Genomic DNA, 23,969 nt, shown 5'->3' on the forward strand with positions numbered 1-23,969 from the left:
CTGGCCAGACGTTATACTGGGGAAGGAATGAGTGAGTGAACGCAGTACGACGTTGGACCCCGCCAGGTTACCGTTATCATGCAACAGATAACCAGTTATTATTTGAGGCAAAATCAAACAAACACTTAATCCATGTGCAAATGTTGTTTTTTATGAATTATTTATGATGCATCTGTCTGTAATGCAGCGAGGACACGTAAAGCTTTTTCACAATAAAACATTTGTTTAAAAAAAAAAAAAGGGGGGGGGGGGGGCGACACTTTGTTCATTACTTCAAACATAAAAGGAATAGAGCGCTCGAAGGCCTCGTCTATCTCCCTCCAAATACAGTACAGATCAGTCTGAACACAAACAAAAATAAAAACAAATAAATACCCTTAATCTCTTAACAGTGTTTTTTTTTCTTCAAAAATGTGCTCCAGTTCCTTTGTAATTTTTACAAATAAAATACATACAGTACTCATACAGTCTATTCATTTGGACAAATCCACAATAACATTTTGTATAATAGTTTCATAACTAAATATCATATATCAGAACAGTCAGAGAACTTACTGTAAAAACCTTGAGAGGTGAACAAGGATAACGTTTGAGCTGCTAAAAAATAAAAATAAGAATAAAATATAATAAAAAATACATCTTTTGGCGGATGCTCTTCCTTTAACCGCGCGTTAAATACAAGACTTGGGTCCAACTGTATTGGCACATACTTTTTAGCATAAATGTATTAAAATCGTATGCCATTTACCACACAGCTCAATAAATACGAGTAACACCACTCACAGTAAATTGCTTGTTCAGTAATCAGTAGTCACTTACGGACAGTATTCCATGACTGACAGCTTACCTGACAGTACATGACTTGTCCTAATGCAGCTAAGGCCCATGCTCCAAGCAGATGGCTAAAAATGCTAAAAACGATCTGCCAATGTGATTCAACCCAGGTCTACACGATGTGCATTGAGACTTGTTTCTCTTCAACACATATACTGTATGTAACAAAATAATCCAGATTTCTTTCTAAATGTCACTGAGCTTTAACCCATTTAGGCCTAAAATTATTCACTGCTTTAACTATTGAAAAATAGCAGATATACAAGCTCACAGCGCGTCACCGAGTGCCGCGCTGCGAGCTTGCGCTGCGAGCTTGTAGATCTGCTATTTTTGAAAAAGTCGTGAAAATGTGTGCAAATCTTTGAATATATGTATTTTCAAAGCGAACGTTTGTAACTAAAATTTTGCCTCTGGGTGGTCCCTGCCTGGAACTAACTATTTTGAGATGCGGGTCCGTGGTCAAATATCATTTTGGGGTCCTTCACATGAAAAGGTTTGAGCACCACTGACATAGTAGTCTCTCAAGAACAGACTAACTGAGCTCCAGTTAGGAAAAGGACCTTTTCTTTGACGATGGCTGGCCAGATAGCTGACATAGAAACATAGTTTTAAAAAAAAAAAACCTTATAAGGATTCAAAAGACACTTATAGAATCGGGTCAAAATTCTAATTTTCACGATTTTTCAAAAATAGCAGATCTACATACAGTCTGGGGTAACGGAAGAAGAACGATGAGTAACCGGTTAAAGCGGAAGTGAAGCCTCCTCCTCACTTCCGTTTCACATCGAGCACATTTATCATTATATATAAATAAAAATCATCTAAACGTATTTAGTTTGCTGCTTATCAGAAACTACATTTTTAAATCTATTTTTTGAGCCGTTCAGGAGCTGTAGTTCCCAGACTCTATATAGCATTCGGAGATTGTGGAATAGTTGTCGGGCTACACGAGACTAGCTGACCAGGCCAACTAACTACTAATCAATACGTGATCTTTACTCTGCCTGCAGCGATATATGTGGGTACTGGTCCTGCCCATCTGCCTGGTAGCGGGATAAAAAAAAAAAAGAAAAAGAAATGGCCGGACTTTCATGAAACTTAGAGGGACTGATCAGTAAGTAGGCTGCCCAGAGGAGACAATATTACTTTTGGATCGAAAAGGTCAAAGGTCACATTGACAGTCAAGGTCAGGGATTGACAACAAATGGCTGGATGTTTGGGTTTGAAAGGTACGGTCATGGTCACAGTCAAGGTCTAAAAAACATTATCAGTCACGTGTCTGGAATGGACGGATGTAGATCAAGAGATGTTGGAGCAGTAGTCAGAGCGTTTCAGGCAAAAATCGTGCACTTTATGAAAGAAGCATGACATTTAGCACACAGTTAGAACATGCCATATGGAACATTTTTGGCTAAAGGGGCATCGCAGATTTGTCTTGGGAAACTTGTGGGAGCCAATCAAAGTTGGGCTCTCATAGACTTTACTATAGAGTAAAATAATACAAAAAATAAATATGCTTTAAGTAGCATGTGAGGGGTCAAACTAGATGTTTTGCGGGAAGCTGAATCCAATGCAAGCATTTGTTTTGCACAAAAGACATTCCAATCCAAGAAACGTCCGCCACAAAACTGTGAAAAGTGATGACTCATCACTAAATCATAGTTTTATTGCCAAATTATGGGGTCAGTTTTTAGCTCAAGGAATGTTTTTCCTGCAAAACAAATTTGCATTGGACTCAGAATCCCGAAAAACACCTAGTTTGCCACCTCACATGCTACTTAAAGCATTTTTTTTATTTTTATTATTTTACTCTATAGTAAAGTCTATGAGAGCCCAACTTTGATCGGCTCCCACAAGTTTCGCATGACAAATCTGCGATGCCCTCTATAGCCAAAAATGTTCCATATGGCATGTCCTGTGTGCCAAATTCCATGCTTCTTTCATAAAGTGCACGATTCCATCAAAATACTGCCCGAAACGCCTGGACTACAGGGAGGGTTTGCACTTCCAGGTGCGTTTCTTTTTTTCTAAATTTTGTTTCTGGTATTAGAAACTCCCAGCTTTCCTCTACGGGCAGGTCTTGAGATTTCTTTGTCTCTTTGGTGGCTGTCAATCAATCATCTACAGTGAGTGCTCAGCTCCAATGGGAAAGCTTGAAATACGACTGCATTCGTCGTCTTTGCTCAAAACAGTTTTCCAGTGTACACCGATTTAATGATCCATGCCGCCGTTAACGCCTCTCCCAGAAAACATCTTCAATCAACTCTGCGACCTCATCTAGCAGCGTGGTGCTGTAGCTACCCTGCTCTAATACCTGGCTGCTCCTCATATAGATCCAGCGGATGTGTTAGGAGCTTTATAAAGTATGCTAACATGACCCTGTTAAATGATACCAGCTTGCCGGCAAGACCACCCCTCAAGGATTAGAATTATATGAGGATAAAAAACCCACGTGACTCCGCTTTCACTCGCAGCATAGTGTAGGATTGTCTCTCACCACACAGAATTCTGGGAATTTCATTATAATACTACACAGCCATCTTGGTCAGCAGATAAATGGGCATTTGAAATATATATATATAAGGAAAAGAGACATAACCAATAATTTGAGTTTATGCCTCATTTGAGAGGAATCTTAAGGAAGTATTATCAGCACAAATTAGTCATTGCAAAGGCCATGCATGCATTCCAAGTGACATTGCTACTGTAGGGCCTAAACGAGTAGTTCACCCCCAAAATGACTTTTTTTCTATTGATTACTCATGCCATGGAGAGTAGAGTTCAATAATATTTTTAGTTTTTTGTCGCATTCCTAAGACAAAAATGTGATAACAATAAATTTACCCCCATTCGTTCCGGATGGGGACCCGTTTCGAAACGGGTCCCCATCCGGAATCAATGGGGGTAAATTTACTCAAATAAAATGTTTGTCTTAGGAATGTGACAAAAACCCAAAAATATTATTGAACTCTACTCTCCATGGCATGAGTAATCAATAGAAAAAAAAATCATTTTGGGGGTGAACTACTCCTTTAAGTACTGATGCACAACTTGGTCTAATTCAGTGGTTCTCAAACATTTTAATTTCAAGGACCCCTATTACTCAAATGGGGGGAGAAATTGACACTTATGGGCCCATTTGTTTCCAGTGGAATACTGTCCGAGTATACTCACGGTATTGGAACCACGAGGGCCCCTGGACCCTGCTTTGAGAACCACTGGTCTAATTGCGTACAAGCACAGTACTAAAATGTATATGAACATATTTTAGATGAAGAGCAGGCGATGGGTTCTTCCCTTACTAAAGGCAGCAGGATGATGCACAGCAAGTCCACAGGGGTTTCTAGCTTAGATATATTGCATACTTAAAGTGAGCCATCTGCAAACTGCACCAGCCAGGCTATTGATTTTTGTTCCCCTCTCCCTCTCGGGTTTCATACATACAGAGGCATACATGTACAGAGCAGACCCGAGACAAAGACTGAAGCAGTCAAGCACACTAATGTTCAACATTCACATTTCCAGAGGAGGAATTTAAAACTACGCAGCGGTTCAGAGTATCGCGACAGTTTAGTAGCATAGTTATCCTTCCAGACTTCCCTTAATTTCCGTCTAAACTAACCCCACAGTTGTAAGGTTTTTCATCCAGACGAAGAAGCGGGGGGGCGAAGAGAAGAAGGGACGCCGCGTGCTTCCCTTTACATTTGACATGAACACAGCTAGCGTGGTGGGCCAAATCCTTCTTTGACAAAGTCAACAGTGTTCTCTTTCAAATGAATCGGGAGCGAATCCCGGAGAAGAAAAGTGAACCTTTGTTCTCATAATAATCTCATAACCTTTACGTGGAGACGAGCTGGATGAAAGGAGATGTTTTCCAGGGCTCCTGTTGGATAATCAGCTAAATTGGCTGATGAGGTAACAGGGGAGCAGCCGTCTCTCCCAGAACTGCTTCTCCAAAGTCAGAGGAGAGTCAGTCGTCAGTCAGAATTCCACAGAGGCCAGAAACGTGTCTGTTGTTTCTCACAGCTTGATGAGCATCTGTCTCAGAAGGACAACAGCCATCAGTCCATTGGTGGTAGAAAGCCTTCTTATAAATAAAAATGTGCCTTTTTCTTTTTAAAACACTTTGCTTTTCCCCTGCCTCTGAGACAGGGAGGTGCTATGATAGCACTCAGAGCCATAGCGAAACCATTAACCATCCGTCATCATCACATCATCTGTAACGGTACCATTACAGACGTGATGGTCTCGAAGAGATGATGGAATGTGATTATGGGAACCAGTATTGAAAAAACATTTTCCTACAATACCTTGCACCGTTTCCACCACCACCACCACCACCCCTGGCCCCTGTACAGAACCACAAGGGGGTAGGGGGGGGGGGTCGCGGGCCATCTCGTGGCGAGGTGGGGAGTGCCATCGTCATCATCATCACCAGTCTAGAATTAGGAGGGCTCTCTTTAACAGTAGAGAGACATCCGACTGCGCCGCATGGCCTCGCTGATCAGGTAGGCGGGGCTGATCTCCGGCTCCTCCTTCATCACGGCGATGTTCTGCCACTCCCCGCACTGGTTGGAGCGCTTGATGGCGTCCACCACGCACAGGGCGTACAGGCAGTCCTCGAAGGTGGCCGCCGTGGTCAGGGGCCTCCCGTCCCACGTCCGCCGGTCGTCCTGGTCCTGGAAGGAAGTCAGAGGCGTCAATTGGGTATGGCAGGGGTATGCAGCTGCCATACCCTGGGTCCAGGGGGGAAATAAAAGTTACTTATAAATATAAATCCATGAATGTCTCTTTGTCTATCTGTTCTGGTTATTATGTTGTTAAATTACAGTAAAACAACTACAAATGCAAATCTTTACAAAATGGTCACTTTAACAAGGTATTATAATTATATTCTCCACACTTTTATTCTCCCCATTTTGACAAAATGGTATATTCCCAGGTTCCGCAGGTCAGCTGCACAGGTGCAATGCATTATTGTTAATTGTGACACGTTTACTAACATGCCAAGTTTAGCTGCACTTGAACAACTGTTCCAGGCTGCCATATCCAGAGATACTTCTTAAAATAAATGTATCATGACTGTTGCTAAGGTATGGCAACATGACTGGTGTCTTGAATGAAAATGCATTGAACTTGCATGGTATCGATTTGGCTGAAGGGAGCTACCAACTTGTTAGCGCCATGTTCCCGACTACTGTACCTTGCAATGGATGTTTATTTTACGGCTCTGTTGCGTGCCAAAAGTGGCCGATCTACAAGCTCACAGCAGCTCGCATCCGCAACGCTGCAGGATGAGTGAGCAGCGAGACGGTCACAGCAATGCTCACGTCTCGGATTCGGTCCGAAAAAAATCAGCCCCATCCCAGCTCTGTGCACTGTGTGCAAGCCTGCGGGAAGTATTTACAGCAGGTCGGTCAGACGGACCCAGGCAGGATCTCCAAAGAATTGCATTTCATCGGTTTAATGGAAACAGTCTAAATTCGCTTTGTCTTAAAGCGCATTTCTGATAATTCGCTTCCCTAATTCGAATACGTTTATAGAAACATGACTAGTGTCTGGTCAGAACCACCAGCACAGTAGCTGCAAGCACATGTACAACAACACGCACGCACGCACGCACGCACGCACGCACCAGTGTTCACTAGTCCCTTCCTAACATTTTAGTTTAGTTTTTATTTATTGACGAAATTGTCCAGTACATTTAGTCTTAGTTTTAGTCATCAGCTTAGTTTTTATCTAGTTTTTGCTTTGTTGCTGAAAGCGACAAAGGCAATCACCTGGTTCCAAAACTGTCCTGAAGTGACGTCATCATGAAGCGCTAGCAAATTCCGACAGAAATACTGGTCCGGGCGGAGCTTTAGGCTCACAGCACATTGGATGTCGCACTCGCGCTGCAAAGATGTAGAAATCGCACTCTGAGCGAGATTTTCCCCTGTAATTGCTCCCGTGGCCCCTCCGTTCTGCTGGACTAGACTGCTTGCCCAATCAAAACAGGCTATGCCGTTTGACTGGGCGATTTATTTATTTATTCTCCGCGACCAGGGTTGAGACGAGTCCTCCTGCGTTCATCATCATTTGGGATTTGCTATTGGAATGGAGTGATTTCTTTACTGTGTTCTAGGTAGCCAGATACTAGCAGATCATCGGGCGCGATGAAATCGAGTAGCATTAAACACTACAGGATAATTGTTTAAGATTCTCTGACTGCTCACACTAGCAATTTTGAGTCGGGTACTCCGCACACTACAGGATTCTATCCAGATTCAGTCGGGCATGAACAAAGCGATAATACATAATATAATGAATACAACATGTCACAGGGGCTGTTCTGAGAGCTTCGCCTTTCAACACACACACACACACACACAAGCACACACAAACACATTAATGTTATCCACTCAACACACCATCGCCTCGCCTTGCGCAACGGAGGAAAAAAACACTTCAATACGGAATTTGTGTCCCATTTTGATGATAATACGAGTTCACTTTGACATGTTTCATGTCCATGCATGCATGGATCTGTTAAACTCTGACTTTTACCCTCTCTCTACACTGCTAAACCAGTAGACCTAGTAGTCAATGCAATTATGAAGCGTTACAAATGAGGCGGCTCTCCCCTACATTGGTGTAGCCGAATTTAATAGTCTTTGTTATGCTAAAGAAAACGACAAGCAACAAAGATTAATATTGAAATATTTCAATTCTAGTTTTATTTAGTTTTCGTCAGTGAAAAAAATAAGGTAGTCGATTAACCCATTTAGGCCTAGAAATGATTGAATGCTTTAAAAAGTGAAAAAATAGCAGATATACAAGCTCACAGCGCGGCACCGAGTGCCACGCTGCGAGCTTGTAGATCTGCTATTTTTGAAAAAGTCGTGAAAATGTGTGCAAATCTTTGAATATTATGTATTTTCAAAGCGAACGTTTGTAACTCAAATTTTGCTTCGGGGTGGTCCCTGGAACTAGATATTTTAAGATGTGGGTCCGTGGCCAAATAAATATCATTTTGGTGGTCCTTCACATGAAAAGGTTTGAGAACCACTGACATGGTAGTGTCTCAAGAACAGACTGAGCTCCAGTTAAGTGAAAAGGACCTTTTCTTTGACGATGGCTGGCCAGATTGCTGACATAGAAACATAGAGTTTTTCAAAAAACCTTAGAAGGATTCAAAAGACACTTATAGAAGCAGGTCAAAATTCGAATTTTCACGATTTTTCAAAAATAGCAGATCTACAAGCTCGCAGCGCGCGCTGCGAGCTTGTATATCTGCTATTTTTCAATAGTCAAAGCGTAAAACAACGATACTCAAAATGTGTACCCCGTTCTAAATGGGTTAACAATTTTTCGTCTTAAGTTTTTAGTCGAGGAAATGAACGGTACCTGGAAGGCCTGCCGCACGGCCTGGATCATGCGGATGGTGCCGCTGAGGAAGGTGGTGGGGATGTCGCTGAAGGCCTTCTCGGGCAGCGAGGCCTTCTCCAGCGGACAGGTGTCCTTGAGGAGCAGCTCCGGCCCGCCTCCTCCTCCTCCTCCTCCTCCCTCGGCCCCTCCTCCTCCCCCCCCGCCGCCGCCGCCGCTGTTCTTCTGCCCGTACAGGTCGGTGCCCGTCACCGTCAGCCTGCCCACCGTGCCCACCACGATCACCTCCTGGCGGAACTCGCCGGGCACGTTGAAGTTGAGCGTCACCGTGCAGCAGGCGCCGCCCTCCAGCACCATCTGGAAATCGAAGCACAATCAAATCAAAACTTCCAAACCAAAGTGCTGAACGTGACAGAAAAAATCACACCCGTGTGAACTGAGCGGTGGTCGTGGAGGCTGTGCAACAGCACTACTGGGTGGGTGCAGCGGGGTTAGTGTGCTTTACAATGCTGTAGTTTCTTCACACACTCTGACCCTAAAACATTCAGTTTGTTAATAATAATAATAATACTTGACCACACATCACACATGCTGACAGTGACCCACCCTTCTCCCCTGTGTGTGTGTGTGTGTGTGTGTGTGTGTGTGTGTGTGTGTGTGTGTGTGTGTGTGTGTGTGTGTGTGAGAGAACAACAGCGCCCCTCCCTTAACATGTGTGGTCAGAAAAGGTACTGCAGGCTTGAGGCTACATACACGGACGGACGGCCGGACGGACGCATACACACACGGCCACGTATAGGAGACGGTGTGACCACCGCTCAAAAAGCAACGACAAAACAATACAGCGCATCTACAAAAGACACCAACAACATAGTATGCAGTGACACAATGAAATATACAACGTTATACAGAAGAGCTAGATACAATCAAAGGCAATAGAAAAAAAGATGGGTTTTGAGTAAGGAATTAAAAGTCCCAATGGACCATGCAGATCTAATAGAGCTGCGAAGTTTGATGTCATTTACACATCCTACCCGGTTCCCGTTTTTCTTCCCCCCATTCTGGATTCCCATAGACTTTTGTCATATAATAATGTGTCCCAAACATAAACAAATGATCTCAACGGTTTGACTCATATGGACATGAAGAATCAACTGTTGGTGAGAAAATGCTAAAGTTACTGTCGCCAAATTAGTTACATTTTCACCAGACACAGACTGTATCAAATATTAGTGACTGACTATCATAAACCAAACAGAGCCTCCTCCCCGACAATATCGCGGAGACCGTTTGTTTATTTTTGAGCTTATACGAGACGATTTTAAGATGACTCAATGTTATTCTCCATAGAGAAATTACTTCCACGAACCGGGGGATGAGCGAGTGACGTCATGACTTCATTACTCTATGGGGAGGGGCAACATGTGCCAGAGCCTTCGGCAGGCGGCCGCAAAAGCGCGTGCACCCTACTCCTCTTATTGGTGGCATGAACATCCAGTAACATCTGGTCCGCACCCTACTCCTCTTATTGGTGGCATGAACATCCAGTAACATCTGGTCCGCACCCTACTCCTCTTATTGGTGGCATGAACATCCAATAACACCCTACTCCTCTTATTGGTGGCATGAACATCCAGTAACATCTGGTCCGCACCCTACTCCTCTTATTGGTGGCATGAACATCCAGTAACATCTGGTCCGCACCCTACTCCTCTTATTGGTGGCATGAACATCCAGTAACACCCTACTCCTCTTATTGGTGGCATGAACATCCAGTAACATCTGGTCCGCACCCTACTCCTCTTATTGGTGGCATGAACATCCAGTAACATCTTCTCCGCACCCTACTCCTCTTATTGGTGGCATGAACATCCAGTAACATCTTCTCCGCACCCTACTCCTCTTATTGGTGGCATGAACATCCAGTAACATCTTGTCCGCAGACCTTAAAGCCCTGGTTTGGACATAGAGCTGGATTAATTGCGATAGGTATGTGGGCGACAGGCCGCGAAGGGATTCAAAAACAAATAAAAGAACCTTAAAATCTATTTTAAAATTTAACAGGGAGCCAGTGAAGGGTGGCCATCACAGGGGTAATATGGTCGCGTTTTTTAGTTCCAGTAAGGAGGCGGGCTGCTGCGTTCGGAAACCCGCTGCAGACGCTTAAGTGATGCCGGGTCGATAGCAGTATACGGGTGAGTCGCGATAGTCAAGTCTAGTGGAAATTAAAAGCATGGATAACCTGGAAGGTGCAGAAGTCGTCGCTGGTGATCTGGCGGATGCCGCGGATGTGCTCCGTCTGCTTGACGAAGGTGCGGAGGAAGCCGTGCACCTTGTGCGCCCGCTGGCCCGTCAGGAAGGTGAGCAGGTCGATGATGTAGCTGCCCACCGAGTGCAGCCCGCCGCCACCCATCAGGTCGTCACAGCTCCAGTTGTACTTCTTGCCCAGCAGACTGCCGCTGTGGACCTGAGAGGCAACGGAGCAGCATGGTTATTAAACCTAGAATTATTGAACGCTTTAGATATAGAAAAATAGCAGATATACAAGCTCACAGCGCGGCACTGAGTGCCGCGCTGCGAGCTTGTAGATCTGCTATTTTTGAAAAAGTCGTGAAAACGTGTGCAAATCTTTGAATATATATGTATTTTTAAAGCGAACGTTTGTAACTCAGATTTTGCTTCTGGGTGGTCCCTGGAACTAGATATTTTGAGATGGGGGTCCGTGGCCAAATAGATATCAGTTTGGGGGTCCTTGACATGAAAAGGTTTGAGAACCACTGACATAGTAGTCTCTCAAGAACAGACTAACTGAGCTCCATTTAAGTGAAAAGGACCTTTTCTTTGATGATGGCCAGCCAGATTGCAGACATAGGTTTTTCAAAAAACCTTAGAAGGATTCAAAAGACACTTATAGAATCAGGTCAAAATTCTAATTTTCAAGATTTTTCAAAAATAGCAGATCTGCACTCGGTGCCGCGCTGTGAGCTTGTATATCTGCTATTTTCCAATAGTTGAAGCATAAAATAATGTGTACCCGTTTTAAATGGGTTAAACCCATTTAGGCCTAGAATTATTTAATGCTTGAAATATTGAAGAATAGCAGATCTACAAGCTTGTAGTGCGGCACCATTTTCTTCTTTTTTTGCAAGTCTTTGAATTTATCTTTTTAAAAGCAAACATTATGTAACTCAAATATTTGCTTCTGGGTGGTCCCGGGAACAACATATTTTGAGGTCCGCGGCCAAATGCATGTAATTTTGGGGGTCCTTGACATGAAAACGTTTGAGAACCACTGATTTAGAAGAAGGAATTAGGAGACATTGATAGAACGGGTCGAAAATGCGCACAGCGCAGCATAAAATAATGGTTAATGTGGTTTTCAAATTTAAAGTGACACAGATTTGCGTTCAGGCCTATATGGCTTAATTATTATATGTTTTATTTTCATTTTCAATTTCAGTTTAGTCTTGAATGGTTTTTAAAGCAGGTTTAATAATTTACAGCAATTTTCTTTTCTTTTTTTCTCCTTATTTTAAGGCTTAGTTTCAGGTGGGTTTGGATTAGTTTCAGAGTTATTTTTTTTTATTGTAATATGGTTTAGTCAGGGCCACCTCAAGTCAATGGAGTTGTGCTAGTTAAACTCACTGAATGCCATCCTTGATTAAAAATCTACAAAACTGGTGCCAGCCATTTTGTTTAATTTTGCCTTTTTATGGGGGCCAAAATCATATTTTGTACTTAAATTACATATATAAATCTATGCTTCTATCGAAAGCCACACTACCCCTCTTACAAAGGAAAACATGTATATTTATATATATATATCCTATCATTAGATTTGGGCTTCAATAGAACATGTGTAAGATGTCTTGATCATCATCATATGTGAATGCTGTCTCTGGGCCTGTGTGTAAACTGGAGTGCAATGGCAGATTTTCAGCAGCGATACTCCTCCTGCCCAATAATCAGACCCTGAGTGCTGGGCTTTGTAACTGCCGTGGAAAAAAAATGCTTCACTTTGGAGCCTCCGAATGGTCTCAGAGGCTTAGGCCTTAAGAGCCTTTGGAACAAAAGTTGGTCATTTAGGCCATACTTTCTTTCTACGTTATTTGAGGTTATGATTCCGACATATGTTGATCGGGACTCTATTTAGAGCATCCCCGTGGTGGTTTCACCACTCTGGGGGTCTCGGAAGGCCCACAGTGGTCTTGTCCGTTTGGCATGGGAATGAACTGCCATTCATTTCCCTGCCAAAAGGACATTACATTTTCTCAGCCACAATAGCATCAAATGAAGTTATAATGTACAGGGCATCTGAATAGAGCCTCATAAACCACCTCTTAGAATATCTGGCCGGTAGCCCCTTCTAAAAGTGGACTTTAGCACAAGTAAAAACCTACTCAGCATCAGGGGCCACGAAATGACAAGCGGTGACCGACACCTGACTGGCGGGGTCACAGGCATCACCTGGTGTTAGTTTCAGGTCAATAGTGGCTGTGGAAGCAAAACTGTAGCCAAAATTGGTTGCAAGGTCAGTCAGGTGACCTTTCCTCCATTTTGTCTTTTTGGCATGGTTGCCATGTACATTTGACCATGGACCGCACTTTGTTGAGACTTTGAAATATTTTCTAAGTCTCAACCGAGTGCGGGCCTTGGCCAAATGGACATGGCAAACATGCCAAAATGACAGGTCAACCGTACACTGCAGAAGGTCAGGGCTCGTTTTTTAAAGTTCTGGAGGTGCTACGGGAACCAAACTGCAGTGATATAATCATCTTTCAATGCTCTTTCAGAATATGCAGAGCTTGATTTCCACAAACAATCCGTTGGATCAGAAAAGGGGCTTAAGTGTATCCCGAGAAGGCCCAACGTCTTTTTGGCATGGGTTACATGTTAGGTTTTTGAAAACTGAATCGTCTCTAGTTCTGGAACCTCGATAGATAATGACGCCAGCCGGTTACCGTATATTCGTCAATAGCCCTAGATAGCGCACGTGCATTTTCAGGGCTTTCGGGGGCCCAGAAAAGAAATAGGAACGAAAGAGCATTGACTGCCAAGGCCTTGCGTCCATTTGGCAAATTTGAAAGATGGGTCAAACCTTTTTTGACCGTAACTCGGCCATAAGACCACCTGAGGACCCCAGATTTTCAGCAGCGATACTCCTCCTGCCCAATAATCAGACCCTAAGTGCTGGGCTTTGTAACTGCCTTGGAAAAAAAATGCTTCACTTTGGAGCCTCCGAATGTTCTCAGAGGCTTAGGCCTTAAGAGCCTTTGGAACAGAAGTTGGTCATTTAGGCCATACTTTTTTTCTACGTTATTTGAGGTTATGATTCCCACACATGTTGATCGGCACTCTATTTAGAGCATCCCTGTGGTGGTTTCACCTCTCTGGGGGTCTCGGAAGGCCCACAGTGGTCCTGTTCGTTTGGCATGGGAATGAACTCTCATTCATTTCCATGCCAAATGGACTTTGCATTTTCTCAGCCACAATAGCATCAAATGAAGTGATAATGTACAGGGCATTGGAATAGAGCCTCATAAACCACCTCTTAGAATATCTGTCCGGTAGCCTCTTCTGAAAGTGGACTTTAGCACAAGTTAAAAGCTACTTAGCATCAGGGGCCACGAAATGACAAGCGGTGACCGACACCTGACTGACGGGGTCACAGGCATCACCTGGTGTTAGTTTCAGGTCAATAGTGGTTGTGGAAGCAAAACTGTAGCCAAAATTGGGTCTCAGGTGACTCAAGTTAAAAGCTACTTAGCAACAGGGGCCACGAAATGACAAGCGGTGAACAACACCTGACTCGGGCTGTCACAAGCATCACCTGGTGTGAGTTTCAGGGTCAATAGTGGTTGTGGAAGCAAAACTGTAGCCAAAATTGGGTCTCAGGTGATTCAGGTGACCTTTCCTCCATCTTGTCTTTTTGGCATGGTTGCCATGTACATTTGGCCAAAACACATTCTTAGAGCTTTTGGAAAGATCAAGGATTGGGTGGGGGAGGAGAGTGTCACTTTTGCGTGTACATTTGGCCATTGTCCCCACATATTATGTAGGGTGGGGGAGGGGACTGTCATTTTGGCGTGTTCATTTGGCATGGACAATGTATTTGTGGAAGGGAAAATCGATGCTGCCCCTTGATGGCCATTGATTGTCGGCACACCTCCGTCTTTTTGGCACCGCGTTCAATGTTAGCCAAAAGGACATGCCAAATGCACAATGGTACATTTGGCATGTCTTTTTGGAGAATTTTTAGTGCATTTGGCAGGTCTCACATGCCATGTGTACGACAAAGTCGGAATTACCTGGAGTACGAGCGTCCGTACGGCATTTTCGCACCTTTGGCAAGGAAATTGTCTCTTTGGCCACCCATTTGAGTGTCCATTAGGAAGGACTTCCCTTACCGAAGCACCGGGCTAAATTATCGAGCTGGGCCGCCGGCCGTCATCTGTTTACACGGCCCGCGAGAGCTGCGCGCCGCCGATATTTCCCATCCACTCCAATGCAATCCAGGATCTTTAGAGCTCATTTTCTCTGTACCATGCATATCCATGAGGTGTGCAAGGTTTAATCACAGCTAAATCGCCGAAAATAGGGCTTCTAAAATGCTTGGTAGCCAATAGCTAACTTCAAGCTAACTTCATCCTGTTCCTGTTCATGCACAAAGGAAAGTGTTCAGGCGCGTCATGGCTGCGCACGGCTTGTGCATATACAACGTATGTCTATGGTGGATTCTATGGCCATTGGGCGCCCTTTATTGGTGATTCTGGGCACTGAAAGAGTTAAAGGAGTAGTTCCTATTGATTACTCACACTATGGAGACTTGAGTTCAATAATATCTTTTTGTATTTGTCGCATTCATAAGAAAAAATTATTACAATAAATTTACCCCCATTGATTCCGGATTGCATTTGGGTCCCCATCCGGGATCAATGGGGGTAAATTTACGAAAGCAAGAATTATTTTGCATAAAATGAACTTATCCCCCATTCCATAGATCATAGATGGAAAACCCAATCCCTGCAGGATAAAAGTCTTGTCATTGTACCTGAGCCTCGCAGACCAGAGATAGGAAACACCTTGTCGTTGTACCTGAGCCTAACAGACCAGAGGTAGGAAACACCTTGTCGTTGTACCTGAGCCTAACAGACCAGAGATAGGAAACACCTTGTCATTGTACCTGAGCCTAACAGACCAGAGATAGGAAACACCTTGTCATTGTACCTGAGCCTCGCAGACCAGAGATAGGAAACACCTTGTCGTTGTACCTGAGCCTAACAGACCAGAGATAGGAAACACCTTGTCGTTGTACCTGAGCCTCGCAGACCAGGGATAGGAAACACCTTGTCATTGTACCTGTGCCTCACAGACCAGAGATAAGGTAATACCTTGTCATTGTACCTGAGTAGGTGTGTCGCACCAAATTCTGGGCCCTGGGTACAAGATTTCACTGCGGGCCCCCATGAATGTTCTTCACAGGGGGAACTGGGAACGCATTATTACACGTTGTTTTGTGCTTTAACTATTGACAAATAGCAGATCTGTGCCGCGCTGCGAGCTTGTAGATCTGCTATTTTTTAAAAATCTGGAACATTTGTGCAAGTCTTAACTATGTTTCAATGTCAGTGGTACTCAAACCTTTTCTTGTGAAGGACCCCCAAAAATGATATGTATATAAAAATAGTAGATATACAAGTTCGCAGCGCGGCGGCACTTGGTGCCGCGCTGTGATCTTGTATATCTGCTATTTTTCATAATTAAGGGCCCCCCGTCTTGGGCCCTTGTAACCCCTGTGTGACGCCCCTGTACCTGGGCCTCGCAGACCAGCAGCTCCCCCACGTATCCCTCCTCCAGCAGCTCCTTCATCCTGACGAAGGCGGGCAGGAAGCGCAGCACATTACCCATGATGCTCAGCAGCTTGGGGTAGTACTGGGCGGCCGACATCATGCGGAAGGCGTCCAGCGGCGTGGCGGTGCGGTCACAGATCACATTCTTACCGATGCCTTCAGAACCAGGAGAGAGGAGAGGAGAGGAGAGGAGATGGAAAACATTAGAGCATATATTTATACTGTAAATACATATTTAACCCCTTTAACTCATCTACTGCCATTTTGAATATGCCTTCTTTGGGATCTCCCCGCCAGAAGTCTCCATAGACTTCCATGTAATTTATAGTGCACAGATCATGCACGCCCATGCACAGATCATGCACCATGTTTGTGCAGTTTGTTCACAGCTTTCAAACAAAAAAATCAGATTGGAAATCCGTTCAGGCATTCTTGAGATAATAGCCATTATGTTTTACATGTTATGTAAGCAAAGATGGCTGCCCTGTATGAAAGATGGGGTTGTATGGGGGTGGAACATGCAAAATCGCGATTGAAATCATGTTCACTAGATTTAATGGGGTCCAAAAATATTTTTTCCCAAAAAAAAGAAGAAAAAAAAAAGAAACTTTTCTTTTTTTTTTTTCAAACTCGTCATAAGCAGAGTGGACACATAACTATAACTCGTCAAACTAGTCATAAGCAGTGGATGAGTTTTGAACTCAAGATGCAACAGTTAATCGAATTGATCGATTATACTAGACCCCAGGGGTAATCAGGGGGCCAGTTGTCCGGATTTAAAATGAAGCAAACACGGAACTGAAAGTTCCTATGATTGGCCGCTAGTTGCGCTGTTCTGGCACCAGAAGCAACATCATCTTCATAGTATTCCATTCATTTCCCCAGAACTTTTACAGTTGATTTTCTTACCTTAATAAACATTGTCATAAATACGTTATGGTTCCTGTCGCTAGTTTAAAACCTTGTTTCAATCACCATGATATGCGTTTTGTGGTCCAATTTATGTTATTGCGACCGTCAGGGAGCAGTTTACTATGAAAACCTCCACCGGCCGTCCGTCCGTCCGTCCGTCCGTCCGTCCGTCCGTCCGTCCGTCACACCTTTGTGACCATCAACAAACGTCACACCTTTGTTGATGTTTAAATCGAAGAGTCTTGGTCAAATACTTCTGTTGGTTTCTGCACTGATCATTTATACAATTCAGCTGTGTTTGCTCGTGTCATCATGATGAGGTCATAAATCAGCCATGCCCAAATATAGATTTTACGGGTTTACATGCTTACTCAGTTATTCGTTATGTGAAAGTCCTATGACGTCTATGATATCTGACATCATCATACATACATTCCCTTTTATGCCCATAAATGGAGATCCCCTCTGTAGAACCAGCCACTGACATCACTGTAATGTCAGGGGAACCAAATCCCTTTTATGCCCATATATGGAGATCCCTGTGATGCCAGGGGAACCAAATCACTTTTATGCCCATATATGGAGATATGGAGATCCCCGTGTTGCCAGGGTAACCAAATCCATTTTATGCCCATATATGGAGATCCCTGTGATGCCAGGGGAACCAAATCCCTTTTACGCCCATATATGGAGATCCCTTATGTCATCAATATTAAGCCCATATCTGTGAATATCTTTGGGTACCAGATGTCTCCATATATGGTTAAATGGTCCGATATACATCACTGGCCAGAAGACCAAGAAATGGTGCAACCTCGCCCTTTGCTTTTCTCCCTATAGGCATCTTACTGGTAGGTAGTTTAATGAGGAATGCAGTATGGTGGTAGGTAGGTAGTTATGGCCTTTGATGTAAGATTTTCACTTTCTAGGATAACTATATTTGCTATTCCCAGATGATGCCCTTTTAGGGTACCCCTCATGCCCATATATGGAGATCCCCAGGCTTTACTAATTAACATAAGTTTTATGCCCATATATGGAGATCATTGTCCCAATGTCATCAGATATATGGGCATAAATGGACACAGGCAAACTAGATGGGCTGTATGGATATCCAGATGTGTGATGTAAGTGTTTTATTCCAAATGTGGCACCCCACAGACATATTTCCAGAAACAAAATCCCTTTCATGCCCATATATGGAGATTTCTGATGTCATCAATCCCAGGCCCTGTAAAAAACATGGTTGCTATGGTATGAGCAACTTATGTCTCCATATATGGAGATTCAACTTCAATGAGTAACCATGGCAAACTGTCAACTGCCCGTATGTCTTGATAATTGGTAAAACAAACTTTTGGCCTATTTGTGGAGATAAGCGACCAACGGTCGCTTATCTCCCGATTAGGGAGTCTTACTGGTATTTTATGTTAAAGCAGGGTATGCTGTAGGAGGGGCTTGTGATCAAAGGCTTGTTATGATTCGTCTTCGTGTGCTTTATTATAACACCACATTCTCCCAAGTATCCCTGCGGTTGCACGTGACCGTTGGCAGCCACCAATGAACGTTGATTTCTACAATGATGGCGGCACCCGTACAAGGGTCAAAAAAGCTTCATTTGCGCAGCATAGAAACTAATGTCTTCCCAACGTCCATATTTTTACAGTCTATGGGGGTAATACTAGGCCGCCTAATTATTTTCCCACTACACCAAATCTAAAAATTAACCGATCTATAGACCTGTAATCAGACATCACACTGATAAGAACCAGTATGCGCGCACAGGTCTATAACACTGGTACAAGCTCACAGTACGTCACAACACGCAGTGAGCTTGCAGATCTGTTATTTTTGCAGACTGTTTGCCCCATAAAAGCCAAGGAAGGGTTCATGTTGTTAACGTGGTTTTAAGCTATACAGTGTGTCAACATTTATTTTTCACTGACTCATCTATTTAGATTACTAGTAATTTTCATTGTTGTTGACTTCACAGACATCATCTCATATTCAACCAGGTTCAGTAAGGCCGGCTTTACACTGCAGTCAAATCCAGCCCAAATCCGATTTGTTGTCAAATCTGATCTTTTGGCCCGAGTTTTCACACAGCATTTGCAAGTGACACAGATCTGATCTGTTCGTTCAGACAGCGTTAGCCCAAAGCTGCTCTGCAGCGACCTGTATGCTTTGGTTACCGTGGTAACGACGTAGGCGTCATGACGTTACGTCACTACGTCGACGCTGGTTGATTACGTTCTGATTACGTTCAGGAAATGCGACATAATAGACCATAGTTAACACACATTAATATTGTTTTTCTCTCTTCTTTTCTTTACTCTTGTGTTTCGCTTTTCACTGTTTAGCTCACGTGTTTTCTCTCTTCTCTTTTGTTTTTCTCATGTGCTCAGTGCGCTGTAATCAAATAGTAAATACTCACTCTCTGTAATGATGTAATTTACAGCCGCGCTTGGGTCGCGCTGCTCGCGCAGCAAGTGACGCCTGGCCAGTTTGATGTGACTTGAATGTGACCTGCATATAAGTCTATGGGGTGGATGTGGTTGCTGCTTTCAGACTGAGTCAGATGTCCTCAGATCCGATATGGATCGGATTTGAAACTACCTCTGGATGTGGTTTTTCAAAATCGGATTTCATGTGACCTGAATGTGACATGTTTGGATTTAGACTATTTAAAAAAAATCGGATTCCACTTTTGAAGTGACTCAGATCTGATTCAGGCTAGATTTCAGTGGCAGTGTAAAGCCGGCCTAAAGCTCTTAAAAATAACAGATGGAGGGAGTAACACAAACAGAGAGTAGAGGGAGAAAACAGTAAGGTCAGAGATAATAATGTCCTCACTCCTGTGTAGAGACAGCGCTACGCAGCAAAATCTCACATCTACCCAAAATAGCTGACTCAACGATTCTCCCCGGAGCCAGATGGAGCCATTTAAAACAGAGGGGGATCCTTCTTATGATGAAACACAATGTACAGCAGCTTTAAAGCTCTCTCTCTCTGTGCATGCGTGCGTGCGTGCGTGCGTGTGTGTGTGAATGTGTGAGAGAGAGACAATATTCTTTTGTTAGAACTAGAGGTCTAGAGCAGGGGTCTTCAATGTTTTCAGGCCAAAGACCCCTTAGTTGAGAGAGAGATGAAGCAGGGACCCCCACAACCTGTTCATAGATTCCATAGTTCCATTGTTTGGCAGCACAATCATCAGTGTATTTTGGATTCATGTAAATTTGTGTTTTCAGATATTTAACCACTTGAACCGTCAATACTTAATAAACTTGACCTAGTGTGCTCTTTTTCCCCTCTACACCAAACCTCTTTGCCGAAAATAGCCGATCTACAAGCTCACAACGCCTCGTAGCGCGAGGCTTTGTGAGCTTATACTGTAGGTCTGCTATTTTTGTTTAAGCTCTCAGAATATGGACACTAGGGTTCCACTTGGTTAATATAAAAAAGGAGAAAAAAAGTTTCTATCACACAAAGATTTGGAGGACCCCCTGTGGTAACTCTGGCGACCCCCTAGGAGTCCCGGACCCCCTGTTGAAGACCCTTGATATAGAGAGCGGCCGCTATGAGGCCCTCACACCTATGTCAAACCGCCAATCGGACAAATATGTCTGAGTCATCGTTTTGAGGGCTTTGTACCTGCTGTACCCGTCTGTCTGTGTCCCTTGTATGCCCATATATGGAGGTACCTGATGTCATTAGTAAAGTATATGCCCAGACTCTGTATATTGGCATGCCCATATATGGGCACATTGGTTGGATCGGCGGTTCTGGACAACTGGATATCCATTATATATCCATATATGGACACATCGGTCTGAGACATCGGTTCTGGACAAGCACATATCCAAATGACTTAGTGGCAGGCACCACACTCCCTTGAGTCCTTGCCGATGTACGCGCTGAATCTCCATATATGTCTATATATGGGCATACCGGGTTTGTTTATGGTCACGTCTTGGCCGTGGTCCATTCCTCCCAGTACTGCATTTTAATATAGCATAGGAGGATAACGGTTATACCCTAAATTAAATATTGAGACGTTTTGTTGACTATACTGCTAATCTGCTACACTCCATAAATGCTTTTAAGAGAGAACCATAAAAATAAAAATAAATTGAATGCCGAGGAGAGAGAGGCTAAGTAATTCAAGTATGACCTTGACATCGAGGAGCTTATGGTGTTTGCGAGCAGGCAGGATGTCCTACAGTTAGGGATGGGACGATAGGCAATATTATCGTTTATCGTGATAAAAAAACACTCACGATAATTGTATTGTGGAGATTTAATTTATCGTGTTATCGTCCTCCGTCATGCACTGGGATCAATTCACCTTTTATTTGCCGAGCTGCATATCCACTATCCGGTACCACTTAAACCCTCTATAATATAATATATGTACTTTTTTTCCCACTCTTTCAAATGTCTTTGCCAAAAAATAGCCGATCTACAAGCTCACAAGTCACAACGTGTCGCGTTGCGACGTGTCGTGAGCTTGTAGATCTGCTATTTTTTGGCAAATGTTCTGCCTCAGGATAATGGATTTTGATTATCGTGATAATATCATAAATCGCAATTTCTTTTGTCACAATAATCGTGATTATGACATTTTCATATCGTGCCATCCCTACCTACAGTCCTTTGACACTTACGGTATGTGGTGTGGTGATACCTCGCTGCTTACAGAGCTGCGTGTACATACCGGAGGTCAGAAAGAAGGACATTGTCACTGTCGGGCAGAAACCTTGTAACTTCAATTTTTCAACGCCCCCCACCACCTCTGCCCGTAAAATAATGCAGTAACAAAATTAGCTCATCTTCAAGCTCACAGGCTTGTAGTTTTTGGACATACAAGGTTTCCACCCGACAGCGACAATATGTCTTAATGGCTTCCGTTTCTTTATTAATCTGCCAGCCCAGTACAGAGACAAAGACCGGAAAGTCAAGGTGCTATAAGGGGTATTTCTTGGTCAAAACAAAGTCTCGTTAAAAAGTTAAAGCTCAATGTTCTGATAGTAATCATTGCTACAGAGTGTTTAGTAAAAAAAAAGAAAAAAAAGAAGGTTGGGATTAGGGGTCACAATTATTACATAATCGTCTAATCGCAATTATTTGACATAATCGCAATTATTTGACATAATCGCAATTATTTTTTGATAATCGTCATAATCATTTAAATGTTGAAAAATGTTTATATATGTTCAAACATTAAAAAAAATGATAGCAGATCTACAAGCTCACAACGCGTCGCGATGCGACGCGTTGTGAGCTTGTAGATCGGCTATTTCCACTATCAATGTTCTTTTTAAAGTGTAAAGTTGTCAAATATGTCCTTCATTTCTTTGTATATTTGGGTTATGTGTCATATCTGCGAAGTGCAACTTCAAAGCCTACACGCCAAACAGAAACGTAATTGTCCACGACGAAAACAATTAAATCGTCAATCGCAATTATTTGAGTGACAATTAATCGTCATGTAAAATGTCCTAATCGTGACAGCCCTAGTTGGGATACCAATTTCATCCAATCAGACGAGAGAATCGTTTCAGTTCAAAATCTGTCTGGCCATTTTATCGTTCGTTTCATCACTTCCAACTTCACGTGTTTATCATGTATCCTACAGTATGGGTTCTCTCTCTCCTGACTGGTTGAAATTGGTATCCCAACCTGAAGAAGATATATATATTTTCTGTTTACTAAAGACAGCTAGAGGGACAGGACCTGAAACCTGTTACTGTCTGGGAACGAGACAAATAAAAACCCACTCTATAACAGCAATGACTACTCTATACGTTTATAGAGCTTTTTAACGGTTATTTTAACAAAACGTATCACTTACAGTACCTTGAGGACAGAGCCAGAGAGAGACATTCGGCACAGGCTGTCAGGGGCGTCACAAGGGGGGGGGAAAGTGGGACTGAGTTACTAGGGCCCAATGTGGAGGGGCCTTAATTATTTTATACTTTAGCTATTGAAAAATAGCAGATCTACAAGCTCACAGCGCGGCACCGAGTGCCGCGCTGCGAGCTTGTAGACCTGCTATTTTTGAAAAGTCGTGAAAATGTGTGCAACTCTTTGAATATATGTATTTTTTAAGCGAACATTTGTAACTCACATTTTGCTTCTGGGGGGTCCCTGGAACTAAATATTTTGAGATGGGAAAGATAGGTTTTTCAAAAAACTTTAGAAGGATTTGAAATATTCAAAAGACTTGCACAAAATGTTCAGGATTTTTCCAAAATAGCACATCTACAAGCTCGCAGCGCGGCACTCGGTGCGGCACTGTGAGCTTGTACATCTGCTATTTTTTCAATGGTTAAAGCACAAAACAATGCGTAATAATGCGTTCCCAGTCTAAATGGGTTAAACCCTCCTCCCCCTGTGAAGAGCATTCATGGGGGGCCCGCAGTGAATCCTTGCACCCAGGGCCCAGAATTTGGTGTGACACCCCTGCAGGCTGTTACAGGCAGTACAACTAAAAACCCCACAATGTCAGGAGTATTAGGTTGCTCCCAGAGAGACAGTACAGTACAGTACAGTACAGTACAGTACAGTACAGTACACACAGAGACTGGGAGGAGAATAGAGGGGAAAATAACTCCTGGGGGAATGTGACATCCATGGACTCGCGTGTGACAGCCACCGCATGACGCCGAGAAATACATGACCTAGTGTCACGAGACAACATAAACCATCAGCACAGTGTTAGTTGTAGTAGGTCACAATATAGCACATGCAGCACCGTTTATCCACAACTTTCCACCGTCCCATCGATCTACAAGCTCACAGCCGTTGCATCTGCGACGCAACGTGAGCTTGTATGTCTGCTGTTTAACCGGAGGTTAAATTCTGGTGGAAACGGGTGGATAAAACCAGGGTGTTTCGTGAATATCTCCGTTGCCTCAAGTCCAAGGAGTGAGGAATACAAGAGAGCGCTCAACCCCAAAATACGCTCGGAACGGCCGCCACCAGGTATTCATAGGTTGCATTTGTAGT

The 23,969-nt window shown here is 43.4% G+C and overlaps 1 protein-coding gene across 1 annotated transcript in view; it reads right to left on the reverse strand.

The window, feature by feature from the left end:
* Positions 1-3,808: 3,808 nt before the first annotated feature.
* Positions 3,809-23,969, reverse strand: part of gfod1 (glucose-fructose oxidoreductase domain containing 1) — a 69,161-nt gene continuing 49,000 nt past the window's right edge. The window contains exons 2-5 of the mRNA XM_080752130.1: positions 16,012-16,205; positions 10,442-10,666; positions 8,221-8,556; positions 3,809-5,513 (exon numbers count right to left, since the gene is read on the reverse strand). Coding sequence (XP_080608256.1) covers positions 5,295-5,513; positions 8,221-8,556; positions 10,442-10,666; positions 16,012-16,205 — 974 coding nt within the window. The 3' untranslated portion in view covers positions 3,809-5,294. The remainder of the gene's footprint in view (positions 5,514-8,220; positions 8,557-10,441; positions 10,667-16,011; positions 16,206-23,969) is intronic.

Source organism: Nannobrachium achirus, assembly GCF_963921795.1.
Source record: "Nannobrachium achirus genome assembly, chromosome: 21".
NCBI classification, from domain to species: domain Eukaryota; kingdom Metazoa; phylum Chordata; class Actinopteri; order Myctophiformes; family Myctophidae; genus Nannobrachium; species Nannobrachium achirus.